At 39.1% G+C, this 19,201-nt stretch overlaps 1 protein-coding gene across 4 annotated transcripts in view; it reads left to right on the top strand.

The window, feature by feature from the left end:
* myo19 (myosin XIX) overlaps window positions 1-19,201 on the top strand; it is a 53,496-nt gene that overhangs the window by 25,549 nt on the left and 8,746 nt on the right. For all 4 annotated transcript variants that reach the window (XM_062959356.1, XM_062959354.1, XM_062959355.1 and 1 more), the window contains 16 exons: window positions 3,116-3,231; window positions 3,360-3,507; window positions 4,551-4,699; window positions 6,406-6,519; window positions 6,748-6,880; window positions 7,832-7,901; window positions 8,120-8,222; window positions 9,802-9,898; window positions 9,993-10,069; window positions 12,538-12,628; window positions 12,963-13,134; window positions 14,941-15,014; window positions 15,132-15,253; window positions 16,407-16,520; window positions 17,022-17,198; window positions 19,009-19,161. In XM_062959356.1, the coding sequence (XP_062815426.1) occupies window positions 3,172-3,231; window positions 3,360-3,507; window positions 4,551-4,699; window positions 6,406-6,519; window positions 6,748-6,880; window positions 7,832-7,901; window positions 8,120-8,222; window positions 9,802-9,898; window positions 9,993-10,069; window positions 12,538-12,628; window positions 12,963-13,134; window positions 14,941-15,014; window positions 15,132-15,253; window positions 16,407-16,520; window positions 17,022-17,198; window positions 19,009-19,161 (1,854 nt within the window). In that variant the 5' untranslated portion in view covers window positions 3,116-3,171. The remainder of the gene's footprint in view (window positions 1-3,115; window positions 3,232-3,359; window positions 3,508-4,550; window positions 4,700-6,405; window positions 6,520-6,747; window positions 6,881-7,831; window positions 7,902-8,119; window positions 8,223-9,801; window positions 9,899-9,992; window positions 10,070-12,537; window positions 12,629-12,962; window positions 13,135-14,940; window positions 15,015-15,131; window positions 15,254-16,406; window positions 16,521-17,021; window positions 17,199-19,008; window positions 19,162-19,201) is intronic.

Below are 19,201 nucleotides of genomic sequence, written 5' to 3'. Positions count from 1 at the left end.
CATCCTGGCGTCCCCTGGGCAACCTCTTTATAGACAGGCCAGTTCTCTCACACCAGAAGCGACTTGCAGTATGTTCTCAATTTGCTTCTGACACGATAAAAAAGTATATGTATCCATCAGTCTATCCAATCTATCAATATTGTATCTGTCTGTCTATCTATATCTATCTATCTTCCTATCTAGCTATACATATTTGATAAATAGATAGATGAGATACATACACAGATAATCTACCTACCGTACTTAATCTATCTGATCTATGTATCAATCTATTTTTGTATCTATCTGTCTATCTATCTATATCCTATCTATCTTCCTGTCTATACATATTTGATTGATAGATAGATACACAGATTATCTAATTAATCTGATCTGCCTATGTATCTATCTATCCTATCTAATCTATGTATCTATACACCCATCTGATCTATATATCAATCTCTATATAATCTAAGTATCTATAAATATATATATTTATATACACATATAAAATGAGATATAACAGAAGGCACAAAAGTATAGACTCCCTACAGAAGAGACAAAACTTCAGTTCCTGAGTATACTAAAAATATAAAATATTGATAGAATTAGGGATGAGTATGTATGTATGGATTGCCACCCACAACCCTTCTGCTGCAAGAAATTTAGAAATTTTTGTCCATTTTCTTAGGCTGGATAATAGAAAATCCAGGTAGTCAGCTTTGAGCTGGATTATATGGCAGCGTAGACTCCTATAATATATTGTATATGCATATAATATTAATAATATTATAATGTAATACAAAATAATAGTAATAATAATAATACACATGGTATATTTATATTACATGTAATATTACTAATAATATTGCAATATAGTCGTATAGTACAATATGGTAATATATAATGCTTATATTGTGCTATACGAATAATATAATATATTGTATGTATATAGAACTTGTAAGTCTTCCTGAGTCCCCTTTGGGGTGAGAAGGGCGGGATATAAATGTTGCAAACAAACAAATAAATAAATAAAGATAATCCAATTCAAAATAATCAGGGATCAGATCCTGGATTATATGGCAGCATAGATCCAGCCTTATATTTCATTTTTTAGTGTGCGTATGTGTTTAACTGATTATAGATTTATAATATTTTATTGATTTGGGTACATAGCCTGTTCTTTTGAACTCAAGTTGGATCAAAGTCTGGTTTGTCTATCCATGGATTTAGAGTACAGAATCCCGTTTAGCAAGCCAGGCTTTGTTTACGTTGGTCATATGCTTCCATATCTGATGACCTCCCCGGAGGTTGAAGAGGACAGCTTTCCGCACACGTTTGGTTTTGGACAATGGAAAGCCTTGGAGGGCTGGGGTGTCCACTTCCACAGACAAGCTCCCACTTCCACAAACAGCTATAGCTCCCACTACTCAGGAGACACTAATGGCCCTCCCTCCAGTGACATTGAAGGTTATAGTGACCACAGTAAACATCTCCAAGAGCCCTGCCAATGTCCTCCACAGACACCATACTGCCCACCAGCCAAGTGAAGCCTTTCCTACGGGGACAATTTCATCCTAGATTTTCTGTTTTTCCTCCACCACAGACATCCCAGTGTTCCCAGTGTTGGTTTGGAATTTGCATGACCCCACCCACTGCCTCTCCCATAACCCTTTCCTATTCTTTTCTATGGCACACAGCAAACAGAGGAAATGATCAACAACAGAACATGCTAGAGAGGTTTGGGGAGAATTCACCATGATTTATAGGAGTTGTAGATACTGGGATGTATAGTTCACTTGCCATCCATGAGCACTCCACCAAAGATGGACTTGGAACTAACTTGGCACACAGAACCCTCATGACCAACAAAAAATACTAAAGGGATTTATAGGAGTTATAGTTTACCTGCATCCAGAGCACAATATGAACCCAAATAATGATGGATCTGGACCAAACTTGGCATGCATACCCAATATGCCCACATTTGAATACTGGTGGGTTTTGAGGGGAATTGGTCTGGAAATTTTGGAGTTGTAGGTACTGGGATTTATAATTCACCTCCAATCCAGTCTGAACTCCACCAAAGATGAAATTGGACCACACCTGACACACAGAGCTCCCATGATTTGGGGAAGTTATAGTTCACTTACATCCAGAGAGCACTGTGAACCCGAACACCGATGGATCTGGAACAAACTTGGCACATATACCTTATATGCTAAAAATTTTATTTTTGGAGGGGTTTGGGGGGAACTGACCTTCCTTTCTGGGAGTTGTGGTTCACCCACAACCAGGGAAACACTGATCTCCACCGATGATGGACCTGGACCAAACCTGGCACACAGAATCCCCATGACTAACTCAACCTGCTGGAGAGGTTTAAGGGGACTGACTCAACCATAGTGGGAGTTGTAGTTTACCCTACAGCCAGAGAGCACACTGAACCCCACCCATGATGCATCCAGAGCAAACTTGCCCAACATCACAAACTTTATGTGCTGATGGAATTTCTCGGGGTTAACCAGCCATGATGTCCGTTTTAGTTAATCCACAACCTTATGCATTTTGTACAATTGAAACATTGACTTTTTCAAATAACCCGGGCAATGCCAGGTACTCAAGCTAATAATAATAATAATAATAATAATAATAATAATAATACAGGATTCCAAACGGACACGGCTCTGCCTTTGGATTTGAAGCCTGGGCCACTTTGAAACAAATCCCGAAGAGCCATCAAATCTCGGCTGGGTGGAACTCGTTTCCCTTGTAATTTTCCATAGGGCACGCCTGGACAGAAATGCAAACGGTGTCATTTTGTGCCTCAGGCTTTCCTCCTCCCTCTCTCCTCTCAGCTGAGAACTTTCCTTGTTTGTGGCTGGAGAAAACTCATTTTCTTCTGGGAGCCCCAAAGTGACATCAGAGTGTTATGCAGGGAGTTTGAGTCTTTGCCACCACCGAAGTCAGCCAAGGACAAAGAGGGAAGGCTTGGGGAAGGGAGAGAAACGGGACAGCTGGAAAAGTGGGAAGAGCGAGGATTGATCCGGACTCTTCCCACCCAATTGGGACAGTTTGAAGTTAGGCAAAGCCCACTGCCTGGGCTGGTTAATTGTCTCAAACTTATTCTCTTTAGGCCACTCAAAACCTGTGCAATTCTGATTGGGATCCCGTCTAGTCCGCTGAACTTGAATGCATTCTCCAACACGAAGCATGAAGCGCCCTAAAAGGAGGAGGGAGATGCTCAAACAGGTATGCTTTTCAAGGAGGAAATTACGAAATCAATCTGTTTCTTGAGTGGGAAGAATCTGGACCCAAATGGGTAAAGCATCACCCCTGAATTCCATCAGAATGGGATTTCCTTACGTCTCTCCTTACAGGTCAATGGCACAAAAAGCAACCCGGCCCTCAACCCAAGGGAAGTCGAGCATCGTCTTGGAAGAGAGGTGGAATCATTCTTAAGCGACGAGCGGCAACTACATCTCATTGATGACCTTACCAAAGTGAATCCTGTCACCACCACAACCGGTACGGATTGGAAAGGGTTTGAGCTCCAAATCAAGGGTGGACATGTCTCCAAAGTCCCCCATATTCAACACGTTTCTGCTGCTGTTGACGTCAAAAGTCTGGTATACAAGTTCCAAGGAGTCTCGAACCAAAGTTTCTGGTCCTTATGAGTTCTAGTTATGAGCAGAGACATGGGAGCCATGTTTAAATATGTGAAAGAATGTCCTAAATAAGAGGGAGCAGGCTTGTTTTCTGCTGCCCTGGAAACTAGGACTCAACAGAGCCATGGGTTCAAATGACAGGAAAGGAGATTCCACTTTGAACATTAGGAAGAACTTCCTGATGGTAAGAAAAGCTGTTCAACAGTGGAACTCCCTGCTTTGGAGTGTAGCGGAGGTTCCTTCCTTGGAGGCTTTGAAACAGAGGCTGGATGGCTATCTGTCGGGGCTGCTTTGGTTGTGATTTTCCTGCATGGCAGTGGGTTGGACTGAATGGCCTCTAACTTTATTTATTTATTTATTAGCGCCATTTATATCCCACCCTTCTCACCCCGAAGGGGACTCAGGGTGGCTTACAAGTTTTAATATACATACAATATATTATATTATTAGTATAGCACAATATAAGCACTATATAAGCATTATATATTATTATATTGTACTATACGACTCTATTGCAATATTATTGCATGTAATATAAATATACAATTATAATAGTGTATTATTTTTATTATTACATAATAATATTATTATCAATATTTATTATTATTAGCTACATTTATATCCCGCCCTTCTCACCCCAAAGGGGACTCAGGGCAGCTTACAAGTTTTATATACACACAATATATTATATTATTAGTATAGCACAATATAAGCACTATATAAGCATTATATATTATTATATTGTCCTATATGATTCTATTGCAATGTTATTAGTAATATTGCATGTAATAAAAATATACAGTTATAATAGTGAATTATTATTATTACATTGTATTACATCATAATATATGATTCTTGTGTTCTCCAATATTGCTTCTTGAGCAAATGTCTCACTCTCCTTAGTTCTCAGGTGCCTCCAAGCACGATATGCTACCCATGTCTTCTATACCAAGGCCGGCTGCAGCCTGGTGGCCGTCAACCCCTTCCGTCCAATTCCGGCTCTCTACACGCAAGAGCTCATGGAAGAATACCACACTGCCTCCTGCCTCCAGGTGAGAGAGGACAATGTCAGGTAGGAACAAACTGGGAGCAGGGAGAGGAGAGAGTACAGCATTCAGGAGTCCGGGGGACTGCACCTCCCAACATCCCCTCCTCTTTGGGTGCGGGGTCTCCCACTAGATCTGGAAGACGCATCGCCTTCAGATTGAGGGGTTCTCTTATTGTGGAATATATAATATAATATATTGTATATGCATATAATATTAATAATATTATTTTGTAATACAATATAATAATAATACAATATATTAATGTTAATTATATATTATATATTACATGTAATATTGCTATATAGTACAATATAGTAATTTATTGCCAGTATTGTGCTATGCTAATAATATAATATTGTATGTAAATTTAGTTTGTAAGTCGCTCTGAGTCCCCTTTGGGGTGAGAAGGGCGGGATATAAATGTATCAAATAAATAAATAAATAATAGAATAGATTTATAGGCAGTCCCCAAGTTACAAACGTATAACTTACAAACAACTCCTAGTTAGAAACAGGGGAGAGACAACAGAAAGCGATAGAAATCTCCCCCTCGGAAGGAAGGGGAATCAACTCCTGGAAAAGTTATCATGGGGAAAAGGGGTCTTTACTGAAGCTTGATGAAACCACAATAATATGTAGCCTAACAAGCATTGTTTTGTTTTGGTTTTTATTTTTTGTTTTTGAGACCCGTTCCTGGGGTTCTTTGGGGCACTGATTTAAAAAAAACTGCATTGGATGGACCGCATCCTTAGATCATGGCTATCATGGGTCCCCCTCGGGAAGAAGAGCAGTATATAAATAAAATAAAATAAATAATAAATATCATGATGAGATGTATTCCACACTGGGCATGCGTATTCAGCTGCAGACTAGCAAAGCACAAGGGCAGATGTCTTTACTGCATCTGGTTGTGATCCCCAGGTTGTGCCAGTCAGCTTTTGTACAATGTTATTTCTAGTGCCCACTTTTTGCTTGATAGCCAAACAGTGCTTTTTTTTAAGTCAGAGCACGGTCCAAAGTAACTTTTAGGTATTTTGTTGTGCTGCAATTCTCCAGAGGGATTCTTTCCCAGGTCATCCTCAGAGTTCGAGATGCTTGTCTGTTCTTAAGATGAAAAGCACATGTCAGATGGATTAGGAATCAGCTGGTTTCCCCTGTAATAGGTAGTAAGAGCACCTAAAGCTTCGAAGAGTTTCTTTTCAACCATTTCAAAGCTTTTTGCTTGAGCGGTGATGGCACGATCGTCAGCATAGATTAAACTCAGTCCCTTCTGGTAATGGCTGATCATTTGTGTAAATGTTCAACATTGATGGAACAAGCACGCTTCCCTGAGGCAGGCCATTCTTCTGTTTCCATCACCTGCTTCTCTGACCCTGGAACTCAACAAAAAAGCTCCTGTTTTATAGCAGATTTCGTATGAAGCGGGTGAGGTGGTAATCCTTTGTAATATTATACATTTTTTTCAGGAGATGGAGATGATTTACAGTATCACAAACTACTGATAGGTCTGTGCTGTCTTTCAAAACTATCTTCTATGTGCTGAGTCAGGTTCAGCGCTTAGCAATAGAAGTAGTAATAGTAATAATAATATCAATAAGATTTAAAACTACACTTAAAACAATTCTAAGAGCAGCCACCCAGGAGGCCCTCTTTTATTTGTGATTGACACCGGCTACTTCCTTTCTAAACACTGCATCCTTCTTTTTTAGGATCTCAAGCCACACGTTTTTTTGGTGGCCGAGGAAACATACCGAAATGTTGAAAGCCAGATTCCACCAGTGAACCAGTCTGTTATTGTCAGTGGAGAAAGTGGGGCTGGAAAGGTAAGGCAAGATCCAAGTGTTATTTTGAGCTGTGCACACATTCAACCGTCCCGTGTTTGCAAACAGCACCCCAATATAAATGTTGTATATTTATTTGCAAACAGCACCCCAATATAAATGTTGTATATAAATGGGGTATAAATGTTGTAAATAAATTGTAAATAAATATGAATCCTTGCACATCCTTCCTTTTCCTTGCCATTCACCCCTTTCTCCTCTTGTTTCCAGACATGGACGTCCCGTTGCCTGATGACGTTTTACGCCACCGTTGCCGCCTCCTCTTCGGTCCCTAAAGGCAGCATAACGGCGGAAAAGATCGAGAAGAGAGTCTTGGACTCCAACCCTGTGATGGAAGCTTTTGGTAAAGATGCTGCTTGGATTTTTAAGAAACAGGCCAATGCTTCAGCTATGTTCTGAGCTCCAGCCAAACCACGGTGCGTGGGCAACCATGGTTGAAAATGAATTACGGTTCACACAAATAATAATAATAATAATAATAATAGACTCTGGCAGAAACCAGTGCAGGTGGTCCCGGTGGTGATGGGCACACTGGGTGCCGTGTCAAAAGATCTCAGCCGGCATTTGGAAACAATAGACATTGACAAAATTACGATCTGCCAGCTGCAAAAGGCCACCCTGCTGGGATCTGCGCGCATCATCCGAAAATACATCACACAGTCCTAGACACTTGGGAAGTGTTCGACTTGTGATTTTGTGATATGAAATCCAGCATATCTATCTTGTTTGCTGTGTCATAATAATAATAATACATCAAAGGACAACAACAGAAACCAATAATAAAATATACACAATAGGCGAAAAAACACAACTCAGAATTAAATCATCAAATTAAAAACAATGAGGTTGCAATAGTGGGTAAGCAAGGTGCACATTATGAGTAACAAATTCGTAAATAGACAAAGTGCAATAGAATCATTTAAAGTCACATTAGGTAGGGAGGAGTCCTGAATAATATCAAGCAATCAGGAATCAGGAGAAGAGCGACCAGTACAAAAGGTTGAGGAGCATAATAATTGTGATGGAAAAAGGCGATCTTAACCAAAGGCCTGGGTGAAAAGCCAAGTTTTCAGATTTTTCCGAAACGCCATCAAGGTGGCAAATGGCAAACGGGAGACTTTGAAGCTGTCTCTAGAATGAGATGGAATTGCTCTTGGTTCTCGTTGGAAGTCAACCACATCCTAGACAAGTTTATAGTCCTCATCAAGGAAATAGAAAGGACGATGAGTCACCTTCCCTCCCTGCCCTCTGTATCTGCCTGTCTCTCTATTTTCTTTTTCCTTTTCCATTCCAGGGAATGCCTGCACCCTGAGGAACAGCAACAGCAGCCGTTTTGGGAAATACATCCAGCTGCAATTGAACAGGTGCCAGTTTCCAAACCCGAAATCCCAGATGCCCACCGGTGGCACATGGTGTCAAAGAGGCTCCAACATCATTGTGAAGGGAGTTGGAAAGAAATAGTCTTCCCTTCTTTGAGAATCTTTCAGGGATAGCGTTAGTTGTATATTTCTATCTGGCAGAATCGGGTTGGAAAAGGTGCCGTCCCTTCTGGTTCCATCATTGTGTTTCTCTTGTTTTCCAGAGCGCAGCTCCTCACCGGTGCCTCCATCCAGACCTTCCTATTGGAGAAGACGAGAGTGGCCTATCAAGCCCCGCAGGAGAGGAATTTCCACATTTTCTACCAGGTTGGTGCGTGCTGTTTCTACAGTGCACAACGTCACTCTTCAGTATCGAAACACAGGCTAAAAAGAGAGGCAGCAGCTTTGCTGTGGGTTTTCGCCATAGTTTGGAGGAATGGCCCATTGATTTTTCATTTCATTGCAAGTGAAGAAGAGGGGCCAGAAAGACACCATTCCTCCTTGTCTCCTGTGTCAATATAACAATATATAATACTAATATTATGCTATATTTAATAATGTAATATATTGTATATACATATAATATTGATATTATATTGTATTACATTATATTAATAATAATAACAAAAAGGTAAAGGTTTCCCCTGACATTAAGTCCAGTTGTGTCCGACTCTGGGGTTTGGTGCTCATCTCCATTTCTTTTTATTATTATTATTATTATTATTATTATTATTATTAAATCAATAATGACAAAACAAATAGACCAATATATACAGAGGGGTGCTAAGTGTGGGGGAATGAATGGGGAGTACATTTGATGAAAAAAACAAAATGAAACAACCCCCCCCCCCCAAAATCAAAACCACATGCACACACACAAAAAAAGGCACACGAAATAACAATAAAACTAAAATAGTGGTAACCAAAATCAAACAGAGAAAAATCAATAAGTTGACATAAAAGACTATGGCCTATACATAGAACAAATAATTAAAAATGACTTCCCTCTATTGTGTGGTGTTTTATATGTTCTCTTAGTACATTTGATATACTTACTTCTATTTACTTTTAAGAATATTTTTTCTATCTTTCCTATTTAAGACATCTTTATATCATCATTTTATAATTTTCTTTTTAAAAATAAATCTTGAATAGCTCCCACTCTGTTTATTTTCTTGGTTTTCCTTAAGTGTTTGACAACAGATATGTTAATTTATCCAAGTTCATAATTTCTAAGATTTTATTGAGCCATGAGTTTATATCCGGTCTATTTTTTTCCCTCCAACTTTTAGTGTACGTCATTCTCATTGCTGTTATTAGGTAGTTGAACAGTGTTTCTTTATTTTTATCTTTTTCTATATCATACATGCCCAGGAGAAAAAATTTAAGGTCATTTCTAAGCTGAAGAGCTGGTGTTGTCCGTAGACATCTCCAAGGTCATGTGGCCAGCATGACTGCATGGAGTGCCATTACCTTCCTGCCAGAACAGTACCTATTAATACTCATGTTTGCATGTTTTCGAACTGCTAGGTTGTTAGAATCTGGGGCTAACAGTGGGAGCTCGCTCTGCTCCCGGGATTCGAACCTACGACCTTTCAGTCTGCAAGTTCAGCAGCTCAGCGCTTTAACACACTGCGCCATTGGGGGCTCTAATAATAATGATAATAATAATAATACACAATTATAATTGTATATTATATATTACATGTAATATTACCAATAATTTAGTATAGTGGTATAGTACAATATAGTAATATATAATGCTTATATGGTGCTATGCTAATAATATAATATATTGTATGTACATATAACTTGTAAGCTGCCCTGGGTCCCCTTTGGAGTGAGAAGAGCGGAATATAAATGTCGCTAATAAATAAGCACAGTTCCCTTTTCCTTCTCTGTCCAGGTTGCCAAAGGGGCCACCGAAGTGGAGCGACTCGAGTGGAGCCTTCCTCGTGGTGCTACGTTCTCCTGGCTGCCCAATTCTGAAAAATCTCTCGAAGGTATGACTTTCAGCCTTACCAGGCTTTAGCCATGTCTTTGTGGATGACAGTGGGATGTTGCTTTGAGTGAATCAAGCGTGTCTCTCTTTTCCAGAGGACAACTTCGACGTGACGCGGAAGGCTATGTCCCATTTGGGTATTGACAGTTCCATGCAGAATAACGTCTTCAAGGTCAGTTGGCAGACCTATACGTTACTTGTATATCAGTGCTCCCCCCTTGACCCAGCCCTTACCCTAAACTTTAGACCAGAGGTCCCCAAACTTTTTAAACAGGGGGCCAGTTCACGATCCTGTGGACCATTGGAGGGCCGGACTATAGTTGGCCACTGAGCAATAATAATAATAAATAATAATAATACAAATAATAATAAAGAGGATTGGAAGAGACCCCTTGGGCCATTGAGTCCAATTCCCTTCTTCCTCTGTGCACCAAAAGCACAAGCAAAGCACCCCTGACAGATGGCCTCCCAGCCTCAATTATTAATAATAGACCCTTAGGCCATTGAGTCCAACCCCTTTCTGCCTCTGTGCACCGAAAGAACAAGCAAAGCACCCCAGACAGATGGCCTCCCAGCCTCAATGTTAATAATACTAATAATAATAATAATAATAATAATAATACCCTTGGGCCATTGAGTCCAACCCCCTTCTGCCTTTGTGCACTGAAAGAACAAACAAAGCACCCCTGACGGATGGCCTCCCAGCCTCAATGTCAATAATAATAATAATAATAATAATAATAATAATAATAATACCCTTGGGCCATTGAGTCCAACCCCCTTCTGCCTTTGTGCACTGAAAGAACAAGCAAAGCACCCCTGACGGATGGCCTCCCAGCCTCAATGTTAATAATAATAATAATAATAATAATAATAATACCCTTGGGCCATTGAGTCCAACCCCCTTCTGCCTCTGTGCACCAAAAGCACAAGCAAAGCACCCCTGACAGATGGCCTCCCAGCCTCAATATTATTATTAATAATAATAATAATAATATAATAATAATAATAATAAGGATTGTAAGAGAAGAAGAGACCCCTTGGGTCATTTAGCCCAACCCCCTTCTGCCCTTGTGCCATGGGGGCCGGATTAATGGCTTGATGGGCCGCATCCGGCCCCCGGGCCTTAGTTTGGGGACCCCTGCTTTAGACTTTGGGTTGCCTTGAGTTTGAAGCGACTTGAAAGCACACAACAACAACAATTCTAACTAACATCTTTCCACCATGTCTCCTGTATCAATTTAACAATATAATAATATATAATACTCATATTATACTATACTAATATTGTATATACATATAATATTGATAATAATATTATGATGTAATACAATGTAATAATAATAATACACTATTATAATTGTATATTTCTATTACATGTAATATTACTAATAATATCGCAATATAGTCGTATAGTACAATATAATAATATATAATGCTTATATAGTGCTGATATTGTGTTACACTAATAATATAATATATTGTATGTACTGTATATACTCGAGTATAAGCCTAGTTTTTCAGCCCTTTTTTTTAAAAGCCCCCCTGGGCTTATACTCGGATGAGGGTCCTGGTTGGCTTATGTTTGGGTCAGTTTATACTCGAGAATATATGGTACATTTATTATTTTTCTCTATTATTATTAGTATTATTACATTTATCATTTTTCTCTATTATTGTTGCTACTATTACATTTATTTTACTCTATTTTTATTAATACATTTATTATTTCACTCTGATATTATTATTATTACATATATTATTTTACTCTATCATTATTAAAAGGATACATAAGCACATTGACATTGAAGAAGATGAGAATAATGATCAGAATTTGACAATCTTATCTTAAATTAGAGCTTGATGTAAATATTCAAAAACATTTAATCTACTGATGCCTCAGTTAATGTAATTTTATTGGTACAGTAGAGTCTCACTTATCCAACATAAACGGGCCGGCAGAACGTTGGATAAGTGAATATGTTGGATAATAAGGAGAGATTAAGGAGAAGCCTATCAAACATCAAATTAGGTTATGATTTTACAAATTAAGCACCAAAACATCATGTTATACAACAAATCTGGCAGAAAAAGTAATTCAATATGCAGTAATGCTACGTAGTAATTACTGTATTTACGAATTTTGCACCAAAATATCATGATATATTGAAAACATTGACTACAAAAATGCGTTGGATAATCCAGAACGTTGGATAAGCGAGTGTAGGATAAGTGAGACTCTACTGTATCTATTTTTATTGCTGAAATTTTCCACCCTTGGCTTATACTCGAGTCAATGTTTTCCCAGTTTTTTGTGGTAAAATTAGGTGACTCAGCTTATATTCGGGTCGGCTTATACTCGAGTACATACATTATATATAACTTGTAAGCCGCACTGAGTCCCCTTCAGGATGAGACAGGTGGGATATAAATGTTGCAAATAAATACATAATTAATTAATAAATAAACAACTTGACTCTCTCACCAGCCAAAAGCAAGCCCACGCTTCCCATTGAAACTCTGTTATGTTTATGTTGGTTGCCACCTCTGGCCACACCTATGGCTTCCATCGCTACCTCTCTGTGGATTTTTGGGATTCTAGCACTGAGTTAATCTGGAACGCCCATGCATCTGTTGCAGATATTAGCAGGCCTGCTCCACTTGGGCAACGTTGGCTTCTGTGAATCGGAGGATGAGTCGCAACCTTGCACACTGGAAGCGCATGCCAAAGGTATGTATTTATTTATCATGTCAGAAGACAGTTGAGAATACAGTTATAATGCATAGAAAAACCACAAAGTTAAAAACTTGGGATTATACTAAATGTCCTTTGACCAGAAGCTGGCCACTTGGAGTGCCTCTGATGTCGCTGTGGGAAGGTCCTCAGTTGTGCATGTGGCAGGGCTCAGGCTGCATTGTAGTCAGTGGTCTGTGGTTTGCTCTTTTCCACACTTGCATGTCATAGACTCCACTTTGTAGCCCCATTTCTTAAGGCTGGCTCTAGAATACATTCAATCAGCCACTACTCTTACCTCTTTTATGTCAATGGTTCCTTCTGAAACAAGACTCTGCCAAGACTGCTTCCCGACTGTTGGCGGTGCCCCAAGAGCGGCTGGTGGACGTGCTGAGCTTCCGGAGGATCACGGCCGGGAAACAGCGGCAGGAGTTCAAGAAGGCCTGTCCCAAGGCCGAGAGCGGGATGCGGAGGGACTGCCTGGCCAAGGTTGTCTACGCCAAGTGAGTCGGTTGACGGGTCACCTTCCTTTCTGCTTATTACCCTATTCATTCGAATCTAATGGGCCGAGCTTTAGCACAGCAGGTTAAACCACCAGCTGCAGTAAATCTTGTTGATCAAGAGGTTGACAGTTCGAAGCCCGGGTCAGGGTGAGCTCCTGGCCTTTAGCCCAGCTTCCGCCTACCTAGTGGTTCGAAAGCAAAACGCAGGTAGATAAATAGGTACTGCTTAAAAGTGGGGAGGTATTTTAAGGCACCCATAAAGAAAATGCCAGAAAAAGGCTGCCGATTTGCTCAAGGAGGAAGTTTACGAATAAAGTAAAGTAAAGTAAAACTTTATTTATATACAGTAGCGTCTCACTTATCCAACATAAACGGGCCGGCAGAACGTTGGATAAGCGAATATGTTGAATAATAAGGAGGGATTAAGGAAAAGCCTATTACACATCAAATTAGGTTATGATTTTACAAATTAAGCACCAAAACACCATGTTATACAACAAATTTGACAGAAAAAGTAGTTCAATACACAGTAATGCTATGTAGTAATTACTGTATTTACGAATTTAGCACCAAAATATCACGATGTATTGAAAACATTGACTACAAAAATGCCTTGGATAATCCAGAACGTTGGATAAGCCAGTGTTGGATAAGTGAGACTCTACTGTACTGAAGGGACTCAGGGCTGTTTCCAAGCATAAAAAACAGCAACATACAATACAGTAGAGTCTCACTTATCTGACACTCGCTTATCCAATGTTCTGGATTATCCAACGCATTTTTGTAGTCAATGTTTTCAATACATCATGATATTTTGGTGCTAAATTCGTAAATACAGTAATTCCTACATAGCATTACTGCATATTGAACTACTGTTCAATACTAGACTACTAGACATGTCTATATATATATTTGTGAGTTCATTTCCCCCCTGTAATATTTGCAAGCCCTATATATAGGTAGGTAAGAATATATTCATATCTATCCAGACATCTCTCTTTATATAGATATTTGCAGAGACTTGCAAACATATGTGGGTAAATTCATATATTAAAAATGTATAGTTATGACAACAGATACACAGGTACATGGATCTATATGTATAAAGGATTTGCAAAGACCTGCAAACATATGAGAGGAAATTCATATATAAAATTAATGTATATAGATAGATAGACATATAAAAGTACACAGAGATGGCAAAAGCTTACAAGGGGTTAATGCCTATATATCTGTAGGAGAGTTTAACAAATATTTCAGGGGAAAATGCTTTCATAAGATTAATAAATATATATTTTTCTTCTTCCTGATTTGCAAGGGTGTCTTTCTCTTTGCAAAACATTCCCATGATTAAGAGTGAGGGAGGCTTTGCAAAAGAAAACACACTGATAAGGCAGAAGAGAGAAATAGATCACATATTGCAAGCAATAGCCTGCAGGCTCCGTTGCCGGACTTGACATTGACCCGATTATAAGCCAAGGGAGGCTTTTTCAGCTCATAAATAAGGGCTTATCTTCGAATATATACGGTAAATCTTGTTGGGTCTAAATGACCCGGCTGAAATTAGGTTGTGCATTAGATTCGCATCATGACAGTCAAAGCAAAAGGGGAATCTGCTTCAGGAGCTCTCCTTTGAGGGACCCCATCTCTAATTTCATTGCCTCGGCTCAATGTTCTGCAATGCTGGGATTTGTCGTTTGGTGAGGCATCAGCATCTTTTAGATTCAGTGGCGTTTTCGACTTGAGTCAATACAGTATTACTATTATTTCTCTTTTCCGTGGCTCAGTTTTCTCTTTCCGTTCCAGGCTCTTTGACTGGCTGGTGGCGGTGATTAATGCAAACATCTACGCAGATCCTTCTGGGTGGAGCAACTTCATCGGTAATCGCTTCCCTGCTCTTCCTGGGATCCCGATCCATGCCTTTTGATCCCATTTGGATGATCCCCATTCGTCTCCGTTCTTGCCCATGAACGCTCTGCCTCTTCCTCCCTCCCCAGGTCTGTTAGACGTTTACGGCTTCGAATCCTTTCCGGAGAACCACCTGGAGCAGCTGTGCATCAACTACGCCAACGAGAAGCTCCAGCAGCATTTTGTCAGCCATTTTCTGAAAGCACAGCAGGTATCCAAATGCACCATGAACAAGTTTATAGTCCTCATCAAGGAAATAGATGGATTCATTGGCAGGGAAAGGTCTTTTTGTCTGACTCTCTTTTTCCTTTTTGTAAGACTGATACTTTTTATTTACTTTTTATTTATGCCTCTTGAGTCTTCCATTTTTGTTCTCCTGTAAGTATGGAGAGAGGCAAGATGTCTCCAGTGAGTTAGAGTTAACTTTCCTACATAGAAAGGCAGTTCTTTCAATAAAGTCTTTTATAACTTGATTCTGTTCCTGCAAATTGCTGGATCTCATTTATTTATATATGTATTTATTTGCAGCATTTCTACCCCGCCTTTCTCACCCGAGGGGACTCAAGGCGGCTTACAAAATTCAATGCCAATAACAAAATTCAATAAAATAAAACACAACACATTTTAGAACACTTAAGCATTGCTTAACAAAAACAGTATACAAGCTTAAAACATAAATGTAATATATATAATATGATATAATTAATATATATCAATATACAGTAGAGTCTCACTTATCCAACACTCACTTATCCAATGTTCTGGATTATCCAACACATTTTTGTAGTCAATGTTTTCAATACATCATGATATTTTGGTGCTAAATTCGTAAATACAGTAATTACTACATAGCATTACTGAGCATTGAACTACATTTTCTGTCAAATTTGTTGTATAACATGACGTTTGGTGCTTAATTTGTAAAATCATAACCTATTTTGATGTTTAATAGGCTTTTTCTTAATCTCTCCTTATTATCCAACATATTCACTTATCCAACATTCTGCCGGCCCATTTATGTTGGATAAGTGAGACTCTACTGTATATATTAACTGTATATTCTCGCAATCCCACACTGGATGAGTGTGGGGTTGTTCGGGAACTTGCGAACACCCGTGAGTGAGGTTGGCTGGCTGTCATGGAATACATAACGTCGTGAAATATAATATATGGTTTGAATGGAACTTTACGGAAGAGGGATGAATGAGAGCTAATAATTTGGAGACACCATTCGAAAACATTAAGGCCTGCAATGACTACCTGGACGGTAATTAAAACCTTGGGATGGTTCAGGAACTTGCTCGCTCATTTGCTCTACTGCTGCAGATTTTGGGTGATCTTTGCCACTGTGATTCTTTCTCCAGGAGGAATATGCCCTGGAAGGCTTTGAATGGTCCTTCATCAACTACCAAGACAACCAAAGTTGTTTGGACGCAATCGAAGGCAGTCCCGTGAGCATCTTCTCGTTGCTGAATGAGGTGAGTCCTGGGACCGACTTCCAGGGTTTTTTTTATGGCCAGATATGTCAGAGTATTTGCAGCGCAGCAATAGTTGGATGGAAGCAGTGGAACGCAGAACGAAGAGACACTCAGAGACGTTGGTAAAACTATTTACAAAGTTTTACTGTATGCAGCAATAATCAACACAAACAGACTTGCAGACGACAGACAAACACAGGACTGCTCTGTTCTCCAACAGAACTTGACTCGAACTCTAGGCAGACAGAACTCAACTGAACTGACCCAATCGTTATGCACAAACACTTGTGTCTGGATACTCCCTAGTTCCAGCCACCATAGCTTCTCTTTTCACATTATGTTACATTCTGGATGATGCAATCAGTTGCAATACAAGCATGGCACAAATTGCATTTAAACACTATCAATACACAAATCCCACGTTAACAAGACATTCTATCCATCATAATTAACTCCCCCCCCCCCCCCCCGTTCTCCTTGTTTTGGTTTTTCGTTCTGCAGGAGTGCCGTCTCAACCGTCCCTCCAACACTGGGCAGCTTCAGACCCGGATCGAAGTCGCTCTGTCTGATAATCGGTGCGTCAGCCAGGACCGATTTTGGAAGGAGCCGAATTTCATTGTTTCCCATTACGCTGGAAACGTCTGTTACCGGGTGGAGGGCATGGTCGAGAAGAACAAGGTGCGTTCAAGCGGGCGGTTCATGACAGTATTCGTGACTCAAGTCTTATGCACCATCATATTATTTATTTATTTATTTATTTATTTACATCACTTTTACCCCGCCTTTCTCTCCGAGGAGACTCAAAGCGGCTTACAGTAAATGGCAAAAATTCAGTGCCTAAAAACAATGTAAAAACAACAATTTATATAAAACAATCTACAAAACAACAGTTCATATAAAACAGATACAATTACAAAATAAAATCACATTATATAAAATTTTAAGAATGTCCAAGATCATATCTAATACACATTTCCATATTCAGGACCATGCAACAATAATAATAATATCATAACACTTTATTTATTCATTTATTTGCGACATTTATATCCCGCCCTTCTCACCCCGAAGGGGACTCAGGGCGGCTTACAACAATATACATACAATATTTTATATTATAAGACTATATTGCAATATTATTAGTAATATTGCATGTAATACAAATATACAATTATAATAGTGAATTATAATTATTATTACATTGTATTACATCATAATATTATTATTAATGTTAAATGTATATACAATATATTATAATATTAGTATAGTATAATATTATATCATTAAATTGATACAGGAGACTTTATTTATATTCCGCCCTTCTCTTCAGTGTAAGGCGCTCCAGGTCTTTCCAGAGATGGAGCAGGGTATAAATAAAGTTATTGTTGTTATTATTGTTGTTGTTGTTGTTGTTAGGGGACTCAGAGCGGATTACAGTATATAACAAACACAGGCGAACATTCAGTACCTTGTTACACTGAGACACACATACACAGGCAAAGGCTTCTTCTTCCATTTCCGGCTGGTGCTCAACTCTGGCTCTGGGGGAGGTGCTCTTCTCCATTTCCAACACAATAAGCCTGTGTCCATATTATTATTATTATTATTATTATTATTATTATTATTATTATTATTATTTTTATCCCCCTTTTCTCCCGTGGGTGGGAGTCAAAGCGTCATACAACATATAAAATTCATACAAATACATAATCAGATTAAAACATCATATCCTAATATACACCTTCTGGTCATGTGGCCAGTAAGACGGCTTGGAGCGTCATTTTGCCTTTTCCCGCCGAAGCAGTACCTATTTATCTGTTCGCATCTGCATGTTTTCGAACTGCTAGGTTGGCAAGAGCTAGGGCTAACCGCGGGAGCTCACCCCTTCCCGCAGATTCAAATGGTCAACCTTCAGGTCAGCACTTCAGCAGCTCAAGGGTTTAACCCATTACAGCACCACAATATTATTTATTTGCTACATTTACATGCCGCCCTTCTCACCCCGAAGGGGACTCAGAGCAGCTTACAAATTAAATTTACATACAATATTATATTATTAGCATAGTACAATACTGGTAATAAATTACTATATTGTACTGTATCTATATATTGTAATATTATTAGTAATATTACATGTAAAGTATAATATATAATTAATATTATTATATTGTATTATTAGTATTATATTACAATATAATATTATGAATAATATGTATATACAATATATTATAATTAGTATTTGTTGCTGAATCTCATGCGCAGCGGCAAACTACCCTCTTTGTCATTACAGTTGCTGCATGATTAGAATTCCTCCCTTAAAAACAGAAGTGTTAGGACAACAAAGCTTCCAGCAACGGAAAAAGAAACGGAAAAGCTGATCTACTGAACCGGAGACCCTTGTCCTGCCATTTTGTTGTTGCAATCCCATTTATTCCGTATCATTCTGCACTGAATGTTTACAGTTCTGTTGCTGTTTCTTTTTTTTAAGGATCCCGTCCCACCGGAATTGGTCTTGCTCCTGCAACGATCCCAAGATCCCTTGCTTCAGGAATTGTTTCCAGCGGATGCCTCCAGAAGCGGTGAAGACAACGTCAAAGCTCAGACCAAACCGGCGGTGGTGACAGTCGTCTCGAAATTCAAGGTTTGGCCCATTTGGAGATCTTTATAAATCCACCAGGATT

The sequence above is a fragment of the Anolis carolinensis genome, unplaced genomic scaffold, assembly GCF_035594765.1.
Source record: "Anolis carolinensis isolate JA03-04 unplaced genomic scaffold, rAnoCar3.1.pri scaffold_7, whole genome shotgun sequence".
NCBI lineage: Eukaryota > Metazoa > Chordata > Lepidosauria > Squamata > Dactyloidae > Anolis > Anolis carolinensis.
Note: the sequence above shows the minus strand (reverse complement) of the source record. Positions and strands in the feature narration are given on the sequence as shown.